This window comes from Pseudophryne corroboree, assembly GCF_028390025.1.
Source record: "Pseudophryne corroboree isolate aPseCor3 chromosome 3 unlocalized genomic scaffold, aPseCor3.hap2 SUPER_3_unloc_20, whole genome shotgun sequence".
In the NCBI taxonomy this organism is placed as follows: Eukaryota; Metazoa; Chordata; class Amphibia; order Anura; family Myobatrachidae; genus Pseudophryne; species Pseudophryne corroboree.
The window spans coordinates 1,433,837-1,459,080 of record NW_026967509.1 but is presented as its reverse complement, the minus strand read 5'-3'; the positions used below and the strand labels follow the sequence as shown (position 1 = coordinate 1,459,080).

General features: G+C 48.6%; 1 protein-coding gene across 1 annotated transcript in view; it reads left to right on the top strand.

Moving 5' to 3' along the window:
• Nucleotides 1–25,244, top strand: part of LOC134983671 (zinc finger protein 585A-like) — a 265,558-nt gene that overhangs the window by 59,591 nt on the left and 180,723 nt on the right. The window contains exon 6 of the mRNA XM_063949335.1: nucleotides 1,218–2,768. Within this exon, the coding sequence (XP_063805405.1) occupies nucleotides 1,218–2,768 (1,551 nt within the window). The remainder of the gene's footprint in view (nucleotides 1–1,217; nucleotides 2,769–25,244) is intronic.

Below are 25,244 nucleotides of genomic sequence, written 5' to 3'. Positions count from 1 at the left end.
TTTCATACCTAGCAGGGCCGGAGGTCCAACGTCCCAGGTGGGGCGACACGGATACCTTAGCAGATCGGCTAGTGGAATTTGGAGAAAGGGCAACGGAGCAAGAGTGCTTGATCATCACCTCACTTCCCAATATCACTGCCGGGCTCCGGTGACTGTGCGCAGCCTGTTCTGCCCCCAGCAGTAGCGGAAGAGCCAGTGCTCCCACCTGAGGCAAAAGTGCCTCCAAGTCAGCTATCCGGAGCGTGCAGGAAAGACTGGGCACACTTAGCTCCAGAATACAGCCCGTGGCTTCAGCTGCGTCACTAGGCTGCGGCAGTGAACGGTGCCCGGACTGAGCGGAGTGAGCGGCTTTAGGGCAGGAGAAGTGGGGGACTTAATAGATTGTTTCTTGCCTCCAGTGGTGGCCGACAGCTATCAGGTAGGGTAGATAAGAAGCCACGTAGTAATAAAAGCTCCAGAAAGCATGTCTGGATGGACTCAGGCCCCTCTTATTTATTATTTTATATACTAACAGGGGTGACAGGTGTGGTACATCCCTGCAAAGGCAGATCCAATCTCTTTCTCATCAGACTCTGCTGTCTTCCCTGCAATCTCACTCAGATGTTCACTGCTGCCAGTAGCACACGTATGAGAAGCAGAAGTATGGCGGCAGCTGTATAGATCCTGATATGTAATTCTCTATATCATACTTACTGTACACACATCATCCTTATTACTATTGAGAGAATAGAGGTAAGACACTGATGATGGGGGGTGTAAAAGTGGATTATAACCTGGAAGATGATGATGATTACAGGGTATTATATGGTGTATTGCATGTAAGTTACCTTGTTCCACACGTACTCTGCTGTAGCAATATACCTTATATAAGGGTGAGCAACACATGTACAGGCTTACCAGCATATGAGCACACACATAAAGGAATGCTACCTTACCAATGCTTCCAGGAGTAACGTTAGGAGACATTTCTCTGATCCATCAGCTCATATGACTGATGTTATTGTTCATCTAGAATCTCCAATTCATACGATGTGTTCCCCATCCATTGTTTTACATTGGTGCTGACATAGGACTTGGCGAGTGACTACATCTCCATCTATACTTCATGGTTAGTTACAAGTACAAGAGAGAGAGATATCTAAGTCTTATTATAATATTACATTTGTTATTGTGTGTTCTCATTTTTGTATTTCCATAATGTATTTTATTTCCAGCAGATGGACACACAAGCAGGAATATCTCTGAAGGACGTCTAATGTTATCCCCGGATTGTGACATAAAAGATAATGACAGTAGACAGGATTCTCCAGGAGATAACCCCATTACCCCAATTATACATCCAGCTCTATCATCTGATCCCCCTGATCCTGGGAAATGTTCTCCTGATCACTCTGATATTGGAGCATTTGTTACAGCTCTGAGAGTAGATACAGTGTTTCCCTGTTCTATAGATGCCAAATGTTTTACACAGAACACAAAGCTTATTACCCATCAGCCAGCTAAGGCAGCTGAGAGGCAATTTCCATGTTCTGAGTGTGGAAAATGTTTTACATATAAATCATATCTTGTTAGACATCAGAGACGTCACACAGGTGAGAGGCCATTTCCATGTTCTGACTGTGGAAAATGTTTTACTTGGAAATCATGTCTTGTTACACATCAGCAAAGTCACACAGGTGAGAAGCCATTTCCATGTTCTGAGTGTGGGAAATGTTTTGGCCGGAAATCACAACTTGTTAAACATCAGAGAACTCACACAGGTGAGGGGCCATTTCCATGTTCTGACTGTGGAAAATGTTTTACTTGGAAATCATGTCTTGTTAGACATCAGCAAAGTCACACAGGTGAGAAGCCATTTCCATGTTCTGAGTGTGGGAAATGTTTTGGCCGGAAATCACATCTTGTTATACATCAGAGAACTCACACAGGTGAGAGGCTATTTCCATGTTCTGAGTGTGGGAAATGTTTTGCCCGGAAATCACATCTTGTTATACATCAGAGAAGTCACACAGGGGAGAAGCCATTTCTATGTTCTGAGTGTGGGAAATGTTTTGCAGTCAAACCAGAGCTTGTTAGACATCAGAGAAGTCACACAGGTGAGAAGCCGTTTCCATGTTCTGAGTGTGGGAAATGTTTTGCAGTCAAACCAGAGCTTGTTAGACATCAGAGAAGTCACACAGGTGAGAAGCCGTTTCCATGTTCTGAGTGTGGGAAATGTTTTGCAGACAAATCACATCTTGTTATACATCAGAGAAGTCACACAGGTGAGAAGCCATTTTCTTGCTCTGAGTGTGAGAAATGTTTTTCACGGAAATCACATCTTGTTGATCATCAGCGAAGTCACACAGGTGAGAAGCCATTTCCATGTCCTGAGTGTGGGAAATGTTTTGCAGACAAATTACAACTTGTTAGCCATCAGAGAAGTCACACAGGTGAGAAGCCATTTTCTTGCTCTGAGTGTGAGAAATGTTTTGCCCAGAAATCACAACTTGTTAGACATCAGCTAAGTCACACAGGTGAGAGGCCATTTCCATGTTCTGAGTGTGGGAAATGTTTTACATATAAATCAGATCTTGTTAAACATCAGAGAAGTCACACAGGTGAGAAGCCATATTCTTGCTCTGAGTGTGGGAAATGTGTTACATACAAATCAGATCTTGTTATACATCACAGAAGTCACACAGGTGAGAAGCCATTTCCATGTTCTGAGTGTGGGAAATGTTTTGGCCGGAAATCAGATCTTGTTATACATCAGAGAACTCACACAGGTGAGAGGCTATTTCCATGTTCTGACTGTGGGAAATGTTTTAGACAGAAATCACATCTTGTTACACACCAGAGAAATCACACAGGTGAGAAGCCATTTTAATCTTCTGGAGTATACTTATTATTGCCATGCGTTGTTCTTCAAGGTTCTTATCCTATGTCCTGTGCTTTTTGCAATATACATGTAACCACTGGGTGAAATAATCAGCTGTCATGCCCTCATCTACCACTGCCTACAGATGGTCTGTCTTTTGTTCTGGGTACTGAGAACCCAGTACCAATCCTAAATGTCTAGCTGAGCTCCAGGTGTGGGTGTTGCCAGCGGGCTGTGACTTAATCCAGGTGAAACAGGTCCTTATGCTAGCTCACCAACAAAGGACAGGGCTACAGCTCAGCTTTGTTACCAACCAGACTTACGCTTGGGGGTTCAGGTTTACATAATGCTGATCCTGTGCAGAATCTTGGTGTCCTGGATGGTAGAGTGACACTTAGACATCAGGTATCTGCCACAATCAGATCCTCATCTGAGGAACATAGTCAGACTCCAGCACTTATTTCCCTCAGAAGATCTACCTACAGTCATACATGCACTTTTATCATCACACATAGACTACTGCAATGTCCTCTACCTGGGTCTCCCAGCAAAAGAATTGCACCGCTTGTAGCTTGTAGAGAATGCAGCAGCCAGGCTGTTACCTAACCAGCCCGTTCCTGCCACATAACACCCATTCTCTACTCCCTTCACCGGCTGCCTGTAAGATGGTGACTCTGGGCCTAATTCAGGTTGGACTACAGTGTGTGATCCAAACGGAATTATTGAGAAAAACTTGCGGACGCATGCGCAGCGCCCGTCCTGCGTATGCACCTGCATTCTCTACAGGGGGCTGTAGGAAATGTGATTGCTACTTGTTAAACAGGCAGAGGCGGTCACGGGGTGGGGGGTAAAGCTCCATTTCCAGTGAGAAGATGGAGCGTTACAAGTGCGGTGTTGCGAGAAAGGGAGGCGGACAAACGGTCATGTTCACTGTGGCTGCATGGCATCACACGCAGCCATCGCAATCTAGAAGAACGCGGTGGGGATCCTGCAGGCACAGCTAAGCTGGCAGGATGCTTCACTAGTTTCTAAGATGAAGCAGAAATTGTGGAGCGATCGCAATTTCTGCTTCATAAAGGGGGGAGGCGCCGGTCAGCATACTAGGCTGCCTCGCCCTGCGATGGGCGGCCCCCAGCACGCTAGAAAAAGGATTGCTAATTAACAGCATCTGCTATCCTTACTGACTTACTGTAGGCCCCTATTACATAATCTTACTGACTCTCCCAGCCCTACATGACCAGGGTCCATGTACCAGAAGCAGCTTCTGCCTCCTTACTGACTTACTGTAGGCCCCTATTACACAATCTTACTGAATCTCCCAGCCCTACATGACCAGGGTCCATGTACCAGAAGCAGCTTCTGCCTCCTTACTGACTTACTGTAGGCCCCTATTACACAATCTTACTGAATCTCCCAGCCCTACATGACCAGGGTCCATGTACCAGAAGCAGCTTCTGCCTCCTTACTGACTTACTGTAGGCCCCTATTACACAATCTTACTGACTCTCCCAGCCCTACATGACCAGGGTCCATGTACCAGAAGCAGCTTCTGCTTCCTTACTGACTTACTGTAGGCCCCTATTACATAATCTTACTGACTCTCCCAGCCCTACATGACCAGGGTCCATGTACCAGAAGCAGCTTCTGCCTCCTTACTGACTTACTGTAGGGCCCTATTACATAATCTTACTGACTCTCCCAGCCCTACATGACCAGGGTCCATGTACCAGAAGCAGCTTCTGCCTCCTTACTGACTTACTGTAGGCACCTATTACATAATCTTACTGACTCTCCCAGCCCTACATGACCAGGGTCCATGTACCAGAAGCAGCTTCTGCCTCCTTACTGACTTACTGTAGTTCCCTATTACAGAATCTTACTGACTCTCCCAGCCCTACATGACCAGGGTCCATGTACCAGAAGCAGCTTCTGCCTCCGTACTGACTTACTGTAGGCCCCTATTGCATAATCTTACTGACTCTCCCAGCCCTACATGACCAGGGTCCATGTACCAGAAGCAGCTTCTGCCTCCGTACTGACTTACTGTAGGCCCCTATTGCATAATCTTACTGACTCTCCCAGCCCTACATGACCAGGGTCCATGTACCAGAAGCAGCTTCTGCCTCCGTACTGACTTACTGTAGGCCCCTATTACATAATCTTACTGACTCTCCCAGCCCTACATGACCAGGGTCCATGTACCAGAAGCAGCTTCTGCCTCCTTACTGACTTACTGTAGGCCCCTATTACACAATCTTACTGACTCTCCCAGCCCTACATGACCAGGGTCCATGTACCAGAAGCAGCTTCTGCCTCCTTACTGACTTACTGTAGGCCCCTATTACACAATCTTACTGACTCTCCCAGCCCTACATGACCAGGGTCCATGTACCAGAAGCAGCTTCTGCTTCCTTACTGACTTACTGTAGGCCCCTATTACATAATCTTACTCTCCCAGCCCTACATGACCAGGGTCCATGTACCAGAAGCAGCTTCTGCCTACTTACTGTAGGCCCCTATTACATAATCTTACTGACTCTCCCAGCCCTACATGACCAGGGTCCATGTACCAGAAGCAGCTTCTGCCTCCTTACTGACTTACTGTAGACCCCTATTACACAATCTTACTGACTCTCCCAGCCCTACATGACCAGGGTCCATGTACCAGAAGCAGCTTCTGCCTCCTTACTGACTTACTGTAGGCCCCTATTACATAATCTTACTGACTCTCCCAGCCCTACATGACCGGGGTCCATGTACCAGAAGCAGCTTCTGCCTCCTTACTGACTTACTGTAGGCCCCTATTACATAATCTTACTGACTCTCCCAGCCCTACATGACCGGGGTCCATGTACCAGAAGCAGCTTCTGCCTCCTTACTGACTTACTGTAGGCCCCTATTACATAATCTTACTGACTCTCCCAGCCCTACATGACCAGGGTCCATGTACCAGAAGCAGCTTCTGCCTCCTTACTGACTTACTGTAGGCCCCTAATACATAATCTTACTGACTCTCCCAGCCCTACATGACCAGGGTCCATGTACCAGAAGCAGCTTCTGCCTCCTTACTGACTTACTGTAGGCCCCTATTACATAATCTTACTGACTCTCCCAGCCCTACATGACCAGGGTCCATGTACCAGAAGCAGCTTCTGCCTCCTTACTGACTTACTGTAGGCCCCTATTACATAATCTTACTGACTCTCCCAGCCCTACATGACCAGGGTCCATGTACCAGAAGCAGCTTCTGCCTCCTTACTGACTTACTGTAGGCCCCTATTACATAATCTTACTGACTCTCCCAGCCCTACATGACCAGGGTCCATGTACCAGAAGCAGCTTCTGCCTCCTTACTGACTTACTGTAGGCCCCTATTACATAATCTTACTGACTCTCCCAGCCCTACATGACCAGGGTCCATGTACCAGAAGCAGCTTCTGCCTCCTTACTGACTTACTGTAGGCCCCTATTACATAATCTTACTGACTCTCCCAGCCCTACATGACCAGGGTCCATGTACCAGAAGCTGCTTCTGCCTCCTTACTGACTTACTGTAGGCCCCTATTACATAATCTTACTGACTCTCCCAGCTCTACATGACCGGGGTCCATGTACCAGAAGCTGCTTCTGCCTCCTTACTGACTTACTGTAGGCCCCTATTACATAATCTTACTGACTCTCCCAGCCCTACATGACCGGGGTCCATGTACCAGAAGCAGCTTCTGCCTCCTTACTGACTTACTGTAGGCCCCTATTACATAATCTTACTGACTCTCCCAGCCCTACATGACCAGGGTCCATGTACCAGAAGCAACTTCTGCCTCCTTACTGACTTACTGTAGGCCCCTATTACATAATCTTACTGACTCTCCCAGCCCTACATGACCAGGGTCCATGTACCAGAAGCAGCTTCTGCCTCCTTACTGACTTACTGTAGGCCCCTATTACATAATCTTACTGACTCTCCCAGCCCTACATGACCAGGGTCCATGTACCAGAAGCAGCTTCTGCCTCCTTACTGACTTACTGTAGGCACCTATTACATAATCTTACTGACTCTCCCAGCCCTACATGACCAGGGTCCATGTACCAGAAGCAGCTTCTGCCTCCTTGCTGACTTACTGTAGGCCCCTATTACATAATCTTACTGACTCTCCCAGCCCTACATGACCAGGGTCCATGTACCAGAAGCAGCTTCTGTCTCCTTGCTGACTTACTGTAGGCCCCTATTACATAATCTTACTGACTCTCCCAGCCCTACATGACCAGGGTCCATGTACCAGAAGCAGCTTCTGCCTCCTTACTGACTTACTGTAGTCCCCTATTACATAATCTTACTGACTCTCCCAGCCCTACATGACCAGGGCCCATGTACCAGAAGCAGCTTCTGCCTCCTTACTGACTTACTGTAGGCCCCTATTACACAATCTTACTGACTCTCCCAGCCCTACATGACCAGGGTCCATGTACCAGAAGCAGCTTCTGCCTCCTTACTGACTTACTGTAGTCCCCTATTACATAATCTTACTGACTCTCCCAGCCCTACATGACCAGGGCCCATGTACCAGAAGCAGCTTCTGCCTCCTTACTGACTTACTGTAGGCCCCTATTACACAATCTTACTGACTCTCCCAGCCCTACATGACCAGGGTCCATGTACCAGAAGCAGCTTCTGCCTCCTTACTGACTTACTGTAGGCCCCTATTACACAATCTTACTGACTCTCCCAGCCCTACATGACCAGGGTCCATGTACCAGAAGCAGCTTCTGCCTCCTTACTCACTTACTGTAGTCCCCTATTACATAATCTTACTGACTCTCCCAGCCCTACATGACCAGGGTCCATGTACCAGAAGCAGCTTCTGCCTCCTTACTCACTTACTGTAGTCCCCTATTACATAATCTTACTGACTCTCCCAGCCCTACATGACCAGGGTCCATGTACCAGAAGCAGCTTCTGCCTCCTTACTGACTTACTGTAGGCCCCTATTACATAATCTTACTGACTCTTCCAGCCCTACATGTCCAGGGTCCATGTTACCAGAAGCAGCTTCTGCCTCCTTACTGACTTACTGTAGGGCCCTATTACATAATCTTACTGACTCTCCCAGCCCTACATGACCAGGGTCCATGTACCAGAAGCAGCTTCTGCCTCCTTACTGACTTACTGTAGGGCCCTATTACATAATCTTACTGACTCTCCCAGCCCTACATGACCAGGGTCCATGTACCAGAAGCAGCTTCTGCCTCCGTACTGACTTACTGTAGGCCCCTATTACATAATCTTACTGACTCTCCCAGCCCTACATGACCAGGGTCCATGTACCAGAAGCAGCTTCTGCCTCCGTACTGACTTACTGTAGGCCCCTATTACATAATCTTACTGACTCTCCCAGCCCTACATGACCAGGGTCCATGTACCAGAAGCAGCTTCTGCCTCCTTACTGACCTTACTGTAGTCCCCTATTACACAATCTTACTGACTCTCCCAGCCCTACATGACCAGGGTCCATGTGCCAGAAGCAGCTTCTGCCTCCTTACTGACTTACTGTAGGCCCCTATTACACAATCTTACTGACTCTCCCAGCCCTACATGAACAGGGTCCATGTACCAGAAGCAGCTTCTGCCTCCTTACTGACTTACTGTAGGCCCCTATTACACAATCTTACTGAATCTCCCAGCCCTACATGACCAGGGTCCATGTACCAGAAGCAGCTTCTGCCTCCTTACTGACTTACTGTAGGGCCCTATTACATAATCTTACTGACTCTCCCAGCCCTACATGACCAGGGTCCATGTACCAGAAGCAGCTTCTGCCTCCTTACTCACTTACTGTAGGCCCCTATTACATAATCTTACTGACTCTCCCAGCCCTACATGACCAGGGTCCATGTACCAGAAGCAGCCTCTGCCTCCGTACTGACTTACTGTAGGCCCCTATTGCATAATCTTACTGACTCTCCCAGCCCTACATGACCAGGGTCCATGTACCAGAAGCAGCTTCTGCCTCCGTACTGACTTACTGTAGGCCCCTATTACACAATCTTACTGACTCTCCCAGCCCTACATGACCAGGGTCCATGTACCAGAAGCAGCTTCTGCCTCCTTGCTGACTTACTGTAGGCCCCTATTACATAATCTTACTGACTCTCCCAGCCCTACATGACCAGGGTCCATGTACCAGAAGCAGCTTCTGCCTCCTTACTGACTTACTGTAGTCCCCTATTACATAATCTTACTGACTCTCCCAGCCCTACATGACCAGGGTCCATGTACCAGAAGCAGCTTCTGCCTCCTTACTTACTGTAGTCCCCTATTACATAATCTTACTGACTCTCCCAGCCCTACATGACCAGGGTCCATGTACCAGAAGCAGCTTCTGCCTCCTTACTGACTTATTGTAGTCCCCTATTACATAATCTTACTGACTCTCCCAGCCCTACATGACCAGGGTCCATGTACCAGAAGCAGCTTCTGCCTCCTTACTGACTTACTGTAGGCCCCTATTACATAATCTTACTGACTCTCCCAGCCCTACATGACCAGGGTCCATGTACCAGAAGCTGCTTCTGCCTCCTTACTGACTTACTGTAGGCCCCTATTACATAATCTTACTGACTCTCCCAGCCCTACATGACCAGGGTCCATGTACCAGAAGCAGCTTCTGCCTCCTTACTGACTTACTTTAGTCCCCTATTACATAATCTTACTGACTCTCCCAGCCCTACATGACCAGGGTCCATGTACCAGAAGCAGCTTCTGCCTCCTTACTGACTTACTGTAGTCCCCTATTACATAATCTTACTGACTCTCCCAGCCCTACATGACCAGGGTCCATGTACCAGAAGCAGCTTCTGCCTCCTTACTGACTTACTGTAGTCCCCTATTACATAATCTTACTGACTCTCCCAGCCCTACATGACCAGGGTCCATGTACCAGAAGCAGCTTCTGCCTCCTTACTGACTTACTGTAGTCCCCTATTACATAATCTTACTGACTCTCCCAGCCCTACATGACCAGGGTCCATGTACCAGAAGCAGCTTCTGCCTCCTTACTGACTTACTGTAGGCCCCTATTACATAATCTTACTGACTCTCCCAGCCCTACATGACCAGGGTCCATGTACCAGAAGCAGCTTCTGCCTCCTTACTGACTTACTGTAGGCCCCTATTACATAATCTTACTGACTCTCCCAGCCCTACATGACCAGGGTCCATGTACCAGAAGCAGCTTCTGCCTCCTTACTGACTTACTGTAGGCACCTATTACATAATCTTACTGACTCTCCCAGCCCTACATGACCAGGGTCCATGTACCAGAAGCAGCTTCTGTCTCCTTACTGACTTACTGTAGGCCCCTATTACATAATCTTACTGACTCTCCCAGCCCTACATGACCAGGGTCCATGTACCAGAAGCAGCTTCTGCCTCCTTGCTGACTTACTGTAGGCCCCTATTACATAATCTTACTGACTCTCCCAGCCCTACATGACCAGGGTCCATGTACCAGAAGCAGCTTCTGCCTCCTTACTGACTTACTTTAGTCCCCTATTACATAATCTTACTGACTCTCCCAGCCCTACATGACCAGGGTCCATGTACCAGAAGCAGCTTCTGCCTCCTTACTGACTTACTGTAGTCCCCTATTACATAATCTTACTGACTCTCCCAGCCCTACATGACCAGGGTCCATGTACCAGAAGCTGCTTCTGCCTCCTTACTGACTTACTGTAGGCCCCTATTACATAATCTTACTGACTCTCCCAGCCCTACATGACCAGGGTCCATGTACCAGAAGCAGCTTCTGCCTCCTTACTGACTTACTTTAGTCCCCTATTACATAATCTTACTGACTCTCCCAGCCCTACATGACCAGGGTCCATGTACCAGAAGCAGCTTCTGCCTCCTTACTGACTTACTGTAGTCCCCTATTACATAATCTTACTGACTCTCCCAGCCCTACATGACCAGGGTCCATGTACCAGAAGCAGCTTCTGCCTCCTTACTGACTTACTGTAGTCCCCTATTACATAATCTTACTGACTCTCCCAGCCCTACATGACCAGGGTCCATGTACCAGAAGCAGCTTCTGCCTCCTTACTGACTTACTGTAGTCCCCTATTACATAATCTTACTGACTCTCCCAGCCCTACATGACCAGGGTCCATGTACCAGAAGCAGCTTCTGCCTCCTTACTGACTTACTGTAGGCCCCTATTACATAATCTTACTGACTCTCCCAGCCCTACATGACCAGGGTCCATGTACCAGAAGCAGCTTCTGCCTCCTTACTGACTTACTGTAGGCCCCTATTACATAATCTTACTGACTCTCCCAGCCCTACATGACCAGGGTCCATGTACCAGAAGCAGCTTCTGCCTCCTTACTGACTTACTGTAGGCACCTATTACATAATCTTACTGACTCTCCCAGCCCTACATGACCAGGGTCCATGTACCAGAAGCAGCTTCTGTCTCCTTACTGACTTACTGTAGGCCCCTATTACATAATCTTACTGACTCTCCCAGCCCTACATGACCAGGGTCCATGTACCAGAAGCAGCTTCTGCCTCCTTGCTGACTTACTGTAGGCCCCTATTACATAATCTTACTGACTCTCCCAGCCCTACATGACCAGGGTCCATGTACCAGAAGCAGCTTCTGCCTCCTTACTGACTTACTTTAGTCCCCTATTACATAATCTTACTGACTCTCCCAGCCCTACATGACCAGGGTCCATGTACCAGAAGCAGCTTCTGCCTCCTTACTGACTTACTGTAGTCCCCTATTACATAATCTTACTGACTCTCCCAGCCCTACATGACCAGGGTCCATGTACCAGAAGCAGCTTCTGCCTCCTTACTGACTTACTGTAGTCCCCTATTACATAATCTTACTGACTCTCCCAGCCCTACATGACCAGGGTCCATGTACCAGAAGCAGCTTCTGCCTCCTTACTGACTTACTGTAGGCCCCTATTACATAATCTTACTGACTCTTCCAGTCCTACATGTCCAGGGTCCATGTTACCAGAAGCAGCTTCTGCCTCCTTACTGACTTACTGTAGGGCCCTATTACATAATCTTACTGACTCTCCCAGCACTACATGACCAGGGTCCATGTACCAGAAGCAGCTTCTGCCTCCTTACTGACTTACTGTAGGCACCTATTACATAATCTTACTGACTCTCCCAGCCCTACATGACCAGGGTCCATGTACCAGAAACAGCTTCTGCCTCCTTACTGACTTACTGTAGGCCCCTATTACATAATCTTACTGACTCTCCCAGCCCTACATGACCAGGGTCCATGTGCCAGAAGCAGCTTCTGCCTCCTTACTGACTTACTGTAGGCCCCAATTACACAATCTTACTGACTCTCCCAGCCCTACATGACCAGGGTCCATGTACCAGAAGCAGCTTCTGCCTCCTTACTGACTTACTGTAGGCCCCTATTACACAATCTTACTGAATCTCCCAGCCCTACATGACCAGGGTCCATGTACCAGAAGCAGCTTCTGCCTCCTTACTGACTTACTGTAGGCCCCTATTACACAATCTTACTGACTCTCCCAGCCCTACATGACCAGGGTCCATGTACCAGAAGCAGCTTCTGCTTCCTTACTGACTTACTGTAGGCCCCTATTACATAATCTTACTGACTCTCCCAGCCCTACATGACCAGGGTCCATGTACCAGAAGCAGCTTCTGCCTCCTTACTGACTTACTGTAGGCCCCTATTACATAATCTTACTGACTCTCCCAGCCCTACATGACCAGGGTCCATGTACCAGAAGCAGCTTCTGCCTCCTTACTGACTTACTGTAGACCCCTATTACACAATCTTACTGACTCTCCCAGCCCTACATGACCAGGGTCCATGTACCAGAAGCAGCTTCTGCCTCCTTACTGACTTACTTTAGTCCCCTATTACATAATCTTACTGACTCTCCCAGCCCTACATGACCAGGGTCCATGTACCAGAAGCAGCTTCTGCCTCCTTACTGACTTACTGTAGTCCCCTATTACATAATCTTACTGACTCTCCCAGCCCTACATGACCAGGGTCCATGTACCAGAAGCAGCTTCTGCCTCCTTACTGACTTACTGTAGTCCCCTATTACATAATCTTACTGACTCTCCCAGCCCTACATGACCAGGGTCCATGTGCCAGAAGCAGCTTCTGCCTCCTTACTGACTTACTGTAGGCCCCTATTACATAATCTTACTGACTCTCCCAGCCCTACATGACCGGGGTCCATGTACCAGAAGCAGCTTCTGCCTCCTTACTGACTTACTGTAGGCCCCTATTACATAATCTTACTGACTCTCCCAGCCCTACATGACCGGGGTCCATGTACCAGAAGCTGCTTCTGCCTCCTTACTGACTTACTGTAGGCCCCTATTACATAATCTTACTGACTCTCCCAGCCCTACATGACCGGGGTCCATGTACCAGAAGCAGCTTCTGCCTCCTTACTGACTTACTGTAGGCCCCTATTACATAATCTTACTGACTCTCCCAGCCCTACATGACCGGGGTCCATGTACCAGAAGCAGCTTCTGCCTCCTTACTGACTTACTGTAGGCCCCTATTACATAATCTTACTGACTCTCCCAGCCCTACATGACCAGGGTCCATGTACCAGAAGCAGCTTCTGCCGCCTTACTGACTTACTGTAGGCCCCTATTACATAATCTTACTGACTCTCCCAGCCCTCCATGACCAGGGTCCATGTACCAGAAGCTGCTTCTGCCTCCTTACTGACTTACTGTAGGCCCCTATTACATAATCTTACTGACTCTCCCAGCTCTACATGACCGGGGTCCATGTACCAGAAGCAGCTTCTGCCTCCTTACTGACTTACTGTAGGCCCCTATTACATAATCTTACTGACTCTCCCAGCCCTACATGACCGGGGTCCATGTACCAGAAGCTGCTTCTGCCTCCTTACTGACTTACTGTAGGCCCCTATTACATAATCTTACTGACTCTCCCAGCCCTACATGACCAGGGTCCATGTACCAGAAGCAGCTTCTGCCTCCTTACTGACTTACTGTAGGCACCTATTACATAATCTTACTGACTCTCCCAGCCCTACATGACCAGGGTCCATGTACCAGAAGCAGCTTCTGTCTCCTTACTGACTTACTGTAGGCCCCTATTACATAATCTTACTGACTCTCCCAGCCCTACATGACCAGGGTCCATGTACCAGAAGCAGCTTCTGCCTCCTTGCTGACTTACTGTAGGCCCCTATTACATAATCTTACTGACTCTCCCAGCCCTACATGACCAGGGTCCATGTACCAGAAGCAGCTTCTGCCTCCTTACTGACTTACTTTAGTCCCCTATTACATAATCTTACTGACTCTCCCAGCCCTACATGACCAGGGTCCATGTACCAGAAGCAGCTTCTGCCTCCTTACTGACTTACTGTAGTCCCCTATTACATAATCTTACTGAGTCTCCCAGCCCTACATGACCAGGGTCCATGTACCAGAAGCAGCTTCTGCCTCCTTACTGACTTACTGTAGGCCCCTATTACATAATCTTACTGACTCTCCCAGCCCTACATGACCAGGGTCCATGTACCAGAAGCAGCTTCTGCCTCCTTACTGACTTACTGTAGGCCCCTATTACATAATCTTACTGACTCTCCCAGCCCTACATGACCAGGGTCCATGTACCAGAAGCAGCTTCTGCCTCCTTACTGACTTACTGTAGGCCCCTATTACATAATCTTACTGACTCTCCCAGCCCTACATGACCAGGGTCCATGTACCAGAAGCAGCTTCTGCCTCATTACTGACTTACTGTAGGCACCTATTACATAATCTTACTGACTCTCCCAGCCCTACATGACCAGGGTCCATGTACCAGAAGCAGCTTCTGTCTCCTTACTGACTTACTGTAGGCCCCTATTACATAATCTTACTGACTCTCCCAGCCCTACATGACCAGGGTCCATGTACCAGAAGCAGCTTCTGCCTCCTTGCTGACTTACTGTAGGCCACTATTACATAATCTTACTGACTCTCCCAGCCCTACATGACCAGGGTCCATGTACCAGAAGCAGCTTCTGCCTCCTTACTGACTTACTTTAGTCCCCTATTACATAATCTTACTGACTCTCCCAGCCCTACATGACCAGGGTCCATGTACCAGAAGCAGCTTCTGCCTCCTTACTGACTTACTGTAGTCCCCTATTACATAATCTTACTGACTCTCCCAGCCCTACATGACCAGGGTCCATGTACCAGAAGCAGCTTCTGCCTCCTTACTGACTTACTGTAGTCCCCTATTACATAATCTTACTGACTCTCCCAGCCCTACATGACCAGGATCCATGTACCAGAAGCAGCTTCTGCCTCCTTACTGACTTACTGTAGTCCCCTATTACATAATCTTACTGACTCTCCCAGCCCTACATGACCAGGGTCCATGTACCAGAAGCAGCTTCTGCCTCCTTACTGACTTACTGTAGGCCCCTATTACATAATCTTACTGACTCTCCCAGCCCTACATGACCAGGGTCCATGTACCAGAAGCAGCTTCTGCCTCCTTACTGACTTACTGTAGGCCCCTATTACATAATCTTACTGACTCTCCCAGCCCTACATGACCAGGGTCCATGTACCAGAAGCAGCTTCTGCCTCCTTACTGACTTACTTTAGTCCCCTATTACATAATCTTACTGACTCTCCCAGCCCTACATGACCAGGGTCCATGTACCAGAAGCAGCTTCTGCCTCCTTACTGACTTACTGTAGTCCCCTATTACATAATCTTACTGACTCTCCCAGCCCTACATGACCAGGGTCCATGTACCAGAAGCAGCTTCTGCCTCCTTACTGACTTACTGTAGTCCCCTATTACATAATCTTACTGACTCTCCCAGCCCTACATGACCAGGGTCCATGTACCAGAAGCAGCTTCTGCCTCCTTACTGACTTACTGTAGGCCCCTATTACATAATCTTACTGACTCTCCCAGCCCTACATGACCAGGGTCCATGTACCAGAAGCAGCTTCTGCCTCCTTACTGACTTACTGTAGGCCCCTATTACATAATCTTACTGACTCTTCCAGCCCTACATGTCCAGGGTCCATGTTACCAGAAGCAGCTTCTGCCTCCTTACTGACTTACTGTAGGGCCCTATTACATAATCTTACTGACTCTCCCAGCCCTACATGACCAGGGTCCATGTACCAGAAACAGCTTCTGCCTCCTTACTGACTTACTGTGGGCACCTATTACATAATCTTACTGACTCTCCCAGCCCTACATGACCAGGGTCCATGTACCAGAAACAGCTTCTGCCTCCTTACTGACTTACTGTAGGCCCCTATTACATAATCTTACTGACTCTCCCAGCCCTACATGACCAGGGTCCATGTGCCAGAAGCAGCTTCTGCCTCCTTACTGACTTACTGTAGGCCCCTATTACACAATCTTACTGACTCTCCCAGCCCTACATGACCAGGGTCCATGTACCAGAAGCAGCTGCTGCCTCCTTACTGACTTACTGTAGGCCCCTATTACACAATCTTACTGAATCTCCCAGCCCTACATGACCAGGGTCCATGTACCAGAAGCAGCTTCTGCCTCCTTACTGACTTACTGTAGGCCCCTATTACACAATCTTACTGACTCTCCCAGCCCTACATGACCAGGGTCCATGTACCAGAAGCAGCTTCTGCTTCCTTACTGACTTACTGTAGGCCCCTATTACATAATCTTACTGACTCTCCCAGCCCTACATGACCAGGGTCCATGTACCAGAAGCAGCTTCTGCCTCCTTACTGACTTACTGTAGGCCCCTATTACACAATCTTACTGACTCTCCCAGCCCTACATGACCGGGGTCCATGTACCAGAAGCAGCTTCTGCCTCCTTACTGACTTACTGTAGGCCCCTATTACATAATCTTACTGACTCTCCCAGCCCTACATGACCGGGGTCCATGTACCAGAAGCAGCTTCTGCCTCCTTACTGACTTACTGTAGGCCCCTATTACATAATCTTACTGACTCTCCCAGCCCTACATGACCGGGGTCCATGTACCAGAAGCTGCTTCTGCCTCCTTACTGACTTACTGTAGGCCCCTATTACATAATCTTACTGACTCTCCCAGCCCTACATGACCAGGGTCCATGTACCAGAAGCAGCTTCTGCCTCCTTACTGACTTACTGTAGGCCCCTATTACATAATCTTACTGACTCTCCCAGCCCTACATGACCAGGGTCCATGTACCAGAAGCAGCTTCTGCCTCCTTACTGACTTACTGTAGGCCCCTATTACATAATCTTACTGACTCTCCCAGCCCTACATGACCAGGGTCCATGTACCAGAAGCAGCTTCTGCCTCCTTACTGACTTACTGTAGGCCCCTATTACATAATCTTACTGACTCTCCCAGCCCTACATGACCAGGGTCCATGTACCAGAAGCAGCTTCTGCCTCCTTACTGACTTACTGTAGGCCCCTATTACATAATCTTACTGACTCTCCCAGCCCTACATGACCAGGGTCCATGTACCAGAAGCAGCTTCTGCCTCCTTACTGACTTACTGTAGGCCCCTATTACATAATCTTACTGACTCTCCCAGCCCTACATGACCAGGGTCCATGTACCAGAAGCAGCTTCTGCCTCCTTACTGACTTACTGTAGGCCCCTATTACATAATCTTACTGACTCTCCCAGCCCTACATGACCGGGGTCCATGTACCAGAAGCAGCTTCTGCCTCCTTACTGACTTACTGTAGGCCCCTATTACATAATCTTACTGACTCTCCCAGCCCTACATGACCGGGGTCCATGTACCAGAAGCTGCTTCTGCCTCCTTACTGACTTACTGTAGGCCCCTATTACATAATCTTACTGACTCTCCCAGCTCTACATGACCAGGATCCATGTACCAGAAGCAGCTTCTGCCTCCTTACTGACTTACTGTAGGCCCCTATTACACAATCTTACTGACTCTCCCAGCCCTACATGACCAGGGTCCATGTACCAGAAGCAGCTTCTGCCTCCTTACTGACTTACTGTAGGCCCCTATTACACAATCTTACTGACTCTCCCAGCCCTACATGACCAGGGTCCATGTACCAGAAGCAGCTTCTGCCTCCTTACTGACTTACTGTAGGCCCCTATTACATAATCTTACTGACTCTCCCAGCCCTACATGACCAGGGTCCATGTACCAGAAGCAGCTTCTGCCTCCTTACTGACTTACTGTAGGCCCCTATTACATAATCTTACTGACTCTCCCAGCCCTACATGACCAGGGTCCATGTACCAGAAGCAGCTTCTGCCTCCTTACTTACTTACTGTAGGCACCTATTACATAATCTTACTGACTCTCCCAGCCCTACATGACCAGGGTCCATGTACCAGAAGCAGCTTCTGTCTCCTTACTGACTTACTGTAGGCCCTATTACATAATCTTACTGACTCTCCCAGCCCTACATGACCAGGGTCCATGTACCAGAAGCAGCTTCTGCCTCCTTGCTGACTTACTGTAGGCCCCTATTACATAATCTTACTGACTCTCCCAGCCCTACATGACCAGGGTCCATGTACCAGAAGCAGCTTCTGCCTCCTTGCTGACTTACTGTAGGCCCCTATTACATAATCTTACTGACTCTCCCAGCCCTACATGACCAGGGTCCATGTACCAGAAGCAGCTTCTGCCTCCTTACTGACTTACTGTAGTCCCCTATTACATAATCTTACTGACTCTCCCAGCCCTACATGACCAGGGTCCATGTACCAGAAGCAGCTTCTGCCTCCTTACTGACTTACTGTAGGCCCCTATTACATAATCTTACTGACTCTCCCAGCCCTACATGACCAGGGTCCATGTACCAGAAGCTGCTTCTGCCTCCTTACTGACTTACTGTAGGCCCCTATTACATAATCTTACTGACTCTCCCAGCCCTACATGACCAGGGTCCATGTACCAGAAGCAGCTTCTGCCTCCTTGCTGACTTACTGTAGGCCCCTATTACATAATCTTACTGACTCTCCCAGCCCTACATGACCAGGGTCCATGTACCAGAAGCAGCTTCTGCCTCCTTACTGACTTACTTTAGTCCCCTATTACATAATCTTACTGACTCTCCCAGCCCTACATGACCAGGGTCCATGTACCAGAAGCAGCTTCTGCCTCCTTACTGACTTACTGTAGTCCCCTATTACATAATCTTACTGACTCTCCCAGCCCTACATGACCAGGGTCCATGTACCAGAAGCAGCTTCTGCCTCCTTGCTGACTTACTGTAGTCCCCTATTACATAATCTTACTGACTCTCCCAGCCCTACATGACCAGGGTCCATGTACCAGAAGCAGCTTCTGCCTCCTTACTGACTTACTGTAGTCCCCTATTACATAATCTTACTGACTCTCCCAGCCCTACATGACCAGGGTCCATGTACCAGAAGCAGCTTCTGCCTCCTTACTGACTTACTGTAGGCCCCTATTACATAATCTTACTGACTCTCCCAGCCCTACATGACCAGGGTCCATGTACCAGAAGCAGCTTCTGCCTCCTTACTGACTTACTGTAGGCCCCTATTACATAATCTTACTGACTCTCCCAGCCCTACATGACCAGGGTCCATGTACCAGAAGCAGCTTCTGCCTCCTTACTGACTTACTGTAGGCACCTATTACATAATCTTACTGACTCTCCCAGCCCTACATGACCAGGGTCCATGTACCAGAAGCAGCTTCTGTCTCCTTACTGACTTACTGTAGGCCCCTATTACATAATCTTACTGACTCTCCCAGCCCTACATGACCAGGGTCCATGTACCAGAAGCAGCTTCTGCCTCCTTACTGACTTACTGTAGTCCCCTATTACATAATCTTACTGACTCTCCCAGCCCTACATGACCAGGGTCCATGTACCAGAAGCAGCTTCTGTCTCCTTACTGACTTACTGTAGGCCCCTATTACATAATCTTACTGACTCTCCCAGCCCTACATGACCAGGGTCCATGTACCAGAAGCAGCTTCTGCCTCCTTACTGACTTACTGTAGTCCCCTATTACATAATCTTACTGACTCTCCCAGCCCTACATGACCAGGGTCCATGTACCAGAAGCAGCTTCTGCCTCCTTACTGACTTACTGTAGGCACCTATTACATAATCTTACTGACTCTCCCAGCCCTACATGACCAGGGTCCATGTACCAGAAACAGCTTCTGCCTCCTTACTGACTTACTGTAGGCCCCTATTACATAATCTTACTGACTCTCCCAGCCCTACATGACCAGGGTCTATGTGCCAGAAGCAGCTTCTGCCTCCTTACTGACTTACTGTAGGCCCCAATTACACAATCTTACTGACTCTCCCAGCCCTACATGACCAGGGTCCATGTACCAGAAGCAGCTTCTGCCTCCTTACTGACTTACTGTAGGCCCCTATTACACAATCTTACTAAATCTCCCAGCCCTACATGACCAGGGTCCATGTACCAGAAGCAGCTTCTGCCTCCTTACTGACTTACTGTAGGCCCCTATTACACAATCTTACTGACTCTCCCAGCCCTACATGACCAGGGTCCATGTACCAGGAGCAGCTTCTGCCTCCTTACTGACTTACTGTAGTCCCCTATTACAGAATCTTACTGACTCCCAGCCCTACATGACCAGGGTCCATGTACCAGAAGCAGCTTCTGCCTCCTTACTGACTTACTGTAGGCCCCTATTACATAATCTTACTGACTCTCCCAGCCCTACATGACCAGGGTCCATGTACCAGAAGCAGCTTCTGCCTCCTTACTGACTTACTGTAGACCCCTATTACACAATCTTACTGACTCTCCCAGCCCTACATGACCAGGGTCCATGTACCAGAAGCTGCTTCTGCCTCCTTACTGACTTACTGTAGGCCCCTATTACATAATCTTACTGACTCTCCCAGCCCTACATGACCAGGGTCCATGTACCAGAAGCAGCTTCTGCCTCCTTACTGACTTACTGTAGGCACCTATTACATAATCTTACTGACTCTCCCAGCCCTACATGACCAGGGTCCATGTACCAGAAGCAGCTTCTGTCTCCTTACTGACTTACTGTAGGCCCCTATTACATAATCTTACTGACTCTCCCAGCCCTACATGACCAGGGTCCATGTACCAGAAGCAGCTTCTGCCTCCTTACTGACTTACTGTAGTCCCCTATTACATAATCTTACTGACTCTCCCAGCCCTACATGACCAGGGTCCATGTGCCAGAAGCAGCTTCTGCCTCCTTACTGACTTACTGTAGGCCCCTATTACATAATCTTACTGACTCTCCCAGCCCTACATGACCGGGGTCCATGTACCAGAAGCAGCTTCTGCCTCCTTACTGACTTACTGTAGGCCCCTATTACATAATCTTACTGACTCTCCCAGCCCTACATGACCGGGGTCCATGTACCAGAAGCTGCTTCTGCCTCCTTACTGACTTACTGTAGGCCCCTATTACATAATCTTACTGACTCTCCCAGCCCTACATGACCGGGGTCCATGTACCAGAAGCAGCTTCTGCCTCCTTACTGACTTACTGTAGGCCCCTATTACATAATCTTACTGACTCTCCCAGCCCTACATGACCGGGGTCCATGTACCAGAAGCAGCTTCTGCCTCCTTACTGACTTACTGTAGGCCCCTATTACATAATCTTACTGACTCTCCCAGCCCTACATGACCAGGGTCCATGTACCAGAAGCAGCTTCTGCCTCCTTACTGACTTACTGTAGGCCCCTATTACATAATCTTACTGACTCTCCCAGCCCTACATGACCAGGGTCCATGTACCAGAAGCTGCTTCTGCCTCCTTACTGACTTACTGTAGGCCCCTATTACATAATCTTACTGACTCTCCCAGCTCTACATGACCAGGGTCCATGTACCAGAAGCAGCTTCTGCCTCCTTACTGACTTACTGTAGGCCCCTATTACATAATCTTACTGACTCTCCCAGCCCTACATGACCGGGGTCCATGTACCAGAAGCTGCTTCTGCCTCCTTACTGACTTACTGTAGGCCCCTATTACATAATCTTACTGACTCTCCCAGCCCTACATGACCAGGGTCCATGTACCAGAAGCAGCTTCTGCCTCCTTACTGACTTACTGTAGGCACCTATTACATAATCTTACTGACTCTCCCAGCCCTACATGACCAGGGTCCATGTACCAGAAGCAGCTTCTGTCTCCTTACTGACTTACTGTAGGCCCCTATTACATAATCTTACTGACTCTCCCAGCCCTACATGACCAGGGTCCATGTACCAGAAGCAGCTTCTGCCTCCTTGCTGACTTACTGTAGGCCCCTATTACATAATCTTACTGACTCTCCCAGCCCTACATGACCAGGGTCCATGTACCAGAAGCAGCTTCTGCCTCCTTACTGACTTACTTTAGTCCCCTATTACATAATCTTACTGACTCTCCCAGCCCTACATGACCAGGGTCCATGTACCAGAAGCAGCTTCTGCCTCCTTACTGACTTACTTTAGTCCCCTATTACATAATCTTACTGACTCTCCCAGCCCTACATGACCAGGGTCCATGTACCAGAAGCAGCTTCTGCCTCCTTACTGACTTACTGTAGGCCCCTATTACATAATCTTACTGACTCTCCCAGCCCTACATGACCAGGGTCCATGTACCAGAAGCAGCTTCTGCCTCCTTACTGACTTACTGTAGGCCCCTATTACATAATCTTACTGACTCTCCCAGCCCTACATGACCAGGGTCCATGTACCAGAAGCAGCTTCTGCCTCCTTACTGACTTACTGTAGGCCCCTATTACATAATCTTACTGACTCTCCCAGCCCTACATGACCAGGGTCCATGTACCAGAAGCAGCTTCTGCCTCCTTACTGACTTACTGTAGGCCCCTATTGCATAATCTTACTGACTCTCCCAGCCCTACATGACCAGGGTCCATGTACCAGAAGCAGCTTCTGCCTCCTTACTGACTTACTGTAGGCACCTATTACATAATCTTACTGACTCTCCCAGCCCTACATGACCAGGGTCCATGTACCAGAAGCAGCTTCTGTCTCCTTACTGACTTACTGTAGGCCCCTATTACATAATCTTACTGACTCTCCCAGCCCTACATGACCAGGGTCCATGTACCAGAAGCAGCTTCTGCCTCCTTGCTGACTTACTGTAGGCCCCTATTACATAATCTTACTGACTCTCCCAGCCCTACATGACCAGGGTCCATGTACCAGAAGCAGCTTCTGCCTCCTTACTGACTTACTTTAGTCCCCTATTACATAATCTTACTGACTCTCCCAGCCCTACATGACCAGGGTCCATGTACCAGAAGCAGCTTCTGCCTCCTTACTGACTTACTGTAGTCCCCTATTACATAATCTTACTGACTCTCCCAGCCCTACATGACCAGGGTCCATGTACCAGAAGCAGCTTCTGCCTCCTTACTGACTTACTGTAGTCCCCTATTACATAATCTTACTGACTCTCCCAGCCCTACATGACCAGGGTCCATGTACCAGAAGCAGCTTCTGCCTCCTTACTGACTTACTGTAGTCCCCTATTACATAATCTTACTGACTCTCCCAGCCCTACATGACCAGGGTCCATGTACCAGAAGCAGCTTCTGCCTCCTTACTGACTTACTGTAGGCCCCTATTACATAATCTTACTGACTCTCCCAGCCCTACATGACCAGGGTCCATGTACCAGAAGCAGCTTCTGCCTCCTTACTGACTTACTGTAGGCCCCTATTACATAATCTTACTGACTCTCCCAGCCCTACATGACCAGGGTCCATGTACCAGAAGCAGCATCTGCCTCCTTACTGACTTACTTTAGTCCCCTATTACATAATCTTACTGACTCTCCCAGCCCTACATGACCAGGGTCCATGTACCAGAAGCAGCTTCTGCCTCCTTACTGACTTACTGTAGGCCCCTATTACATAATCTTACTGACTCTCCCAGCCCTACATGACCAGGGTCCATGTACCAGAAGCAGCTTCTGCCTCCTTACTGACTTACTGTAGTCCCCTATTACATAATCTTACTGACTCTCCCAGCTCTACATGACCAGGGTCCATGTACCAGAAGCAGCTTCTGCCTCCTTACTGACTTACTGTAGGCCCCTATTACATAATCTTACTGACTCTCCCAGCCCTACATGACCAGGGTCCATGTACCAGAAGCAGCTTCTGCCTCCTTGCTGACTTACTGTAGGCCCCTATTACATAATCTTACTGACTCTCCCAGCCCTACATGACCAGGGTCCATGTACCAGAAGCAGCTTCTGCCTCCGTACTGACTTACTGTAGGCCCCTATTGCATAATCTTACTGACTCTCCCAGCCCTACATGACCAGGGTCCATGTACCAGAAGCAGCTTCTGCCTCCTTACTGACTTACTGTAGGCACCTATTGCATAATCTTACTGACTCTCCCAGCCCTACATGACCAGGGTCCATGTACCAGAAGCAGCTTCTGCCTCCTTACTGACTTACTGTAGGCACCTATTACATAATCTTACTGACTCTCCCAGCCCTACATGACCAGGGTCCATGTACCAGAAACAGCTTCTGCCTCCTTACTGACTTACTGTAGGCCCCTATTACATAATCTTACTGACTCTCCCAGCCCTACATGACCAGGGTCCATGTACCAGAAGCAGCTTCTGCCTCCTTACTGACTTACTGTAGTTCCCTATTACAGAATCTTACTGACTCTCCCAGCCCTACATGACCAGGGTCCATGTACCAGAAGCAGCTTCTGCCTCCGTACTGACTTACTGTAGGCCCCTATTGCATAATCTTACTGACTCTCCCAGCCCTACATGACCAGGGTCCATGTACCAGAAACAGCTTCTGCCTCCTTACTGACTTACTGTAGGCCCCTATTACATAATCTTACTGACTCTCCCAGCCCTACATGACCAGGGTCCATGTACCAGAAGCAGCTTCTGCCTCCTTACTGACTTACTGTAGTCCCCTATTACATAATCTTACTGACTCTCCCAGCCCTACATGACCAGGGTCCATGTACCAGAAGCAGCTTCTGCCTCCGTACTGACTTACTGTAGGCCCCTATTGCATAATCTTACTGACTCTCCCAGCCCTACATGACCAGGGTCCATGTACCAGAAGCAGCTTCTGCCTCCTTACTGACTTACTGTAGGCCCCTATTACATAATCTTACTGACTCTCCCAGCCCTACATGACCAGGGTCCATGTACCAGAAGCAGCTTCTGCCTCCTTACTGACTTACTGTAGTCCCCTATTACATAATCTTACTGACTCTCCCAGCCCTACATGACCAGGGTCCATGTACCAGAAGCAGCTTCTGCCTCCTTACTGACTTACTGTAGGCCCCTATTACATAATCTTA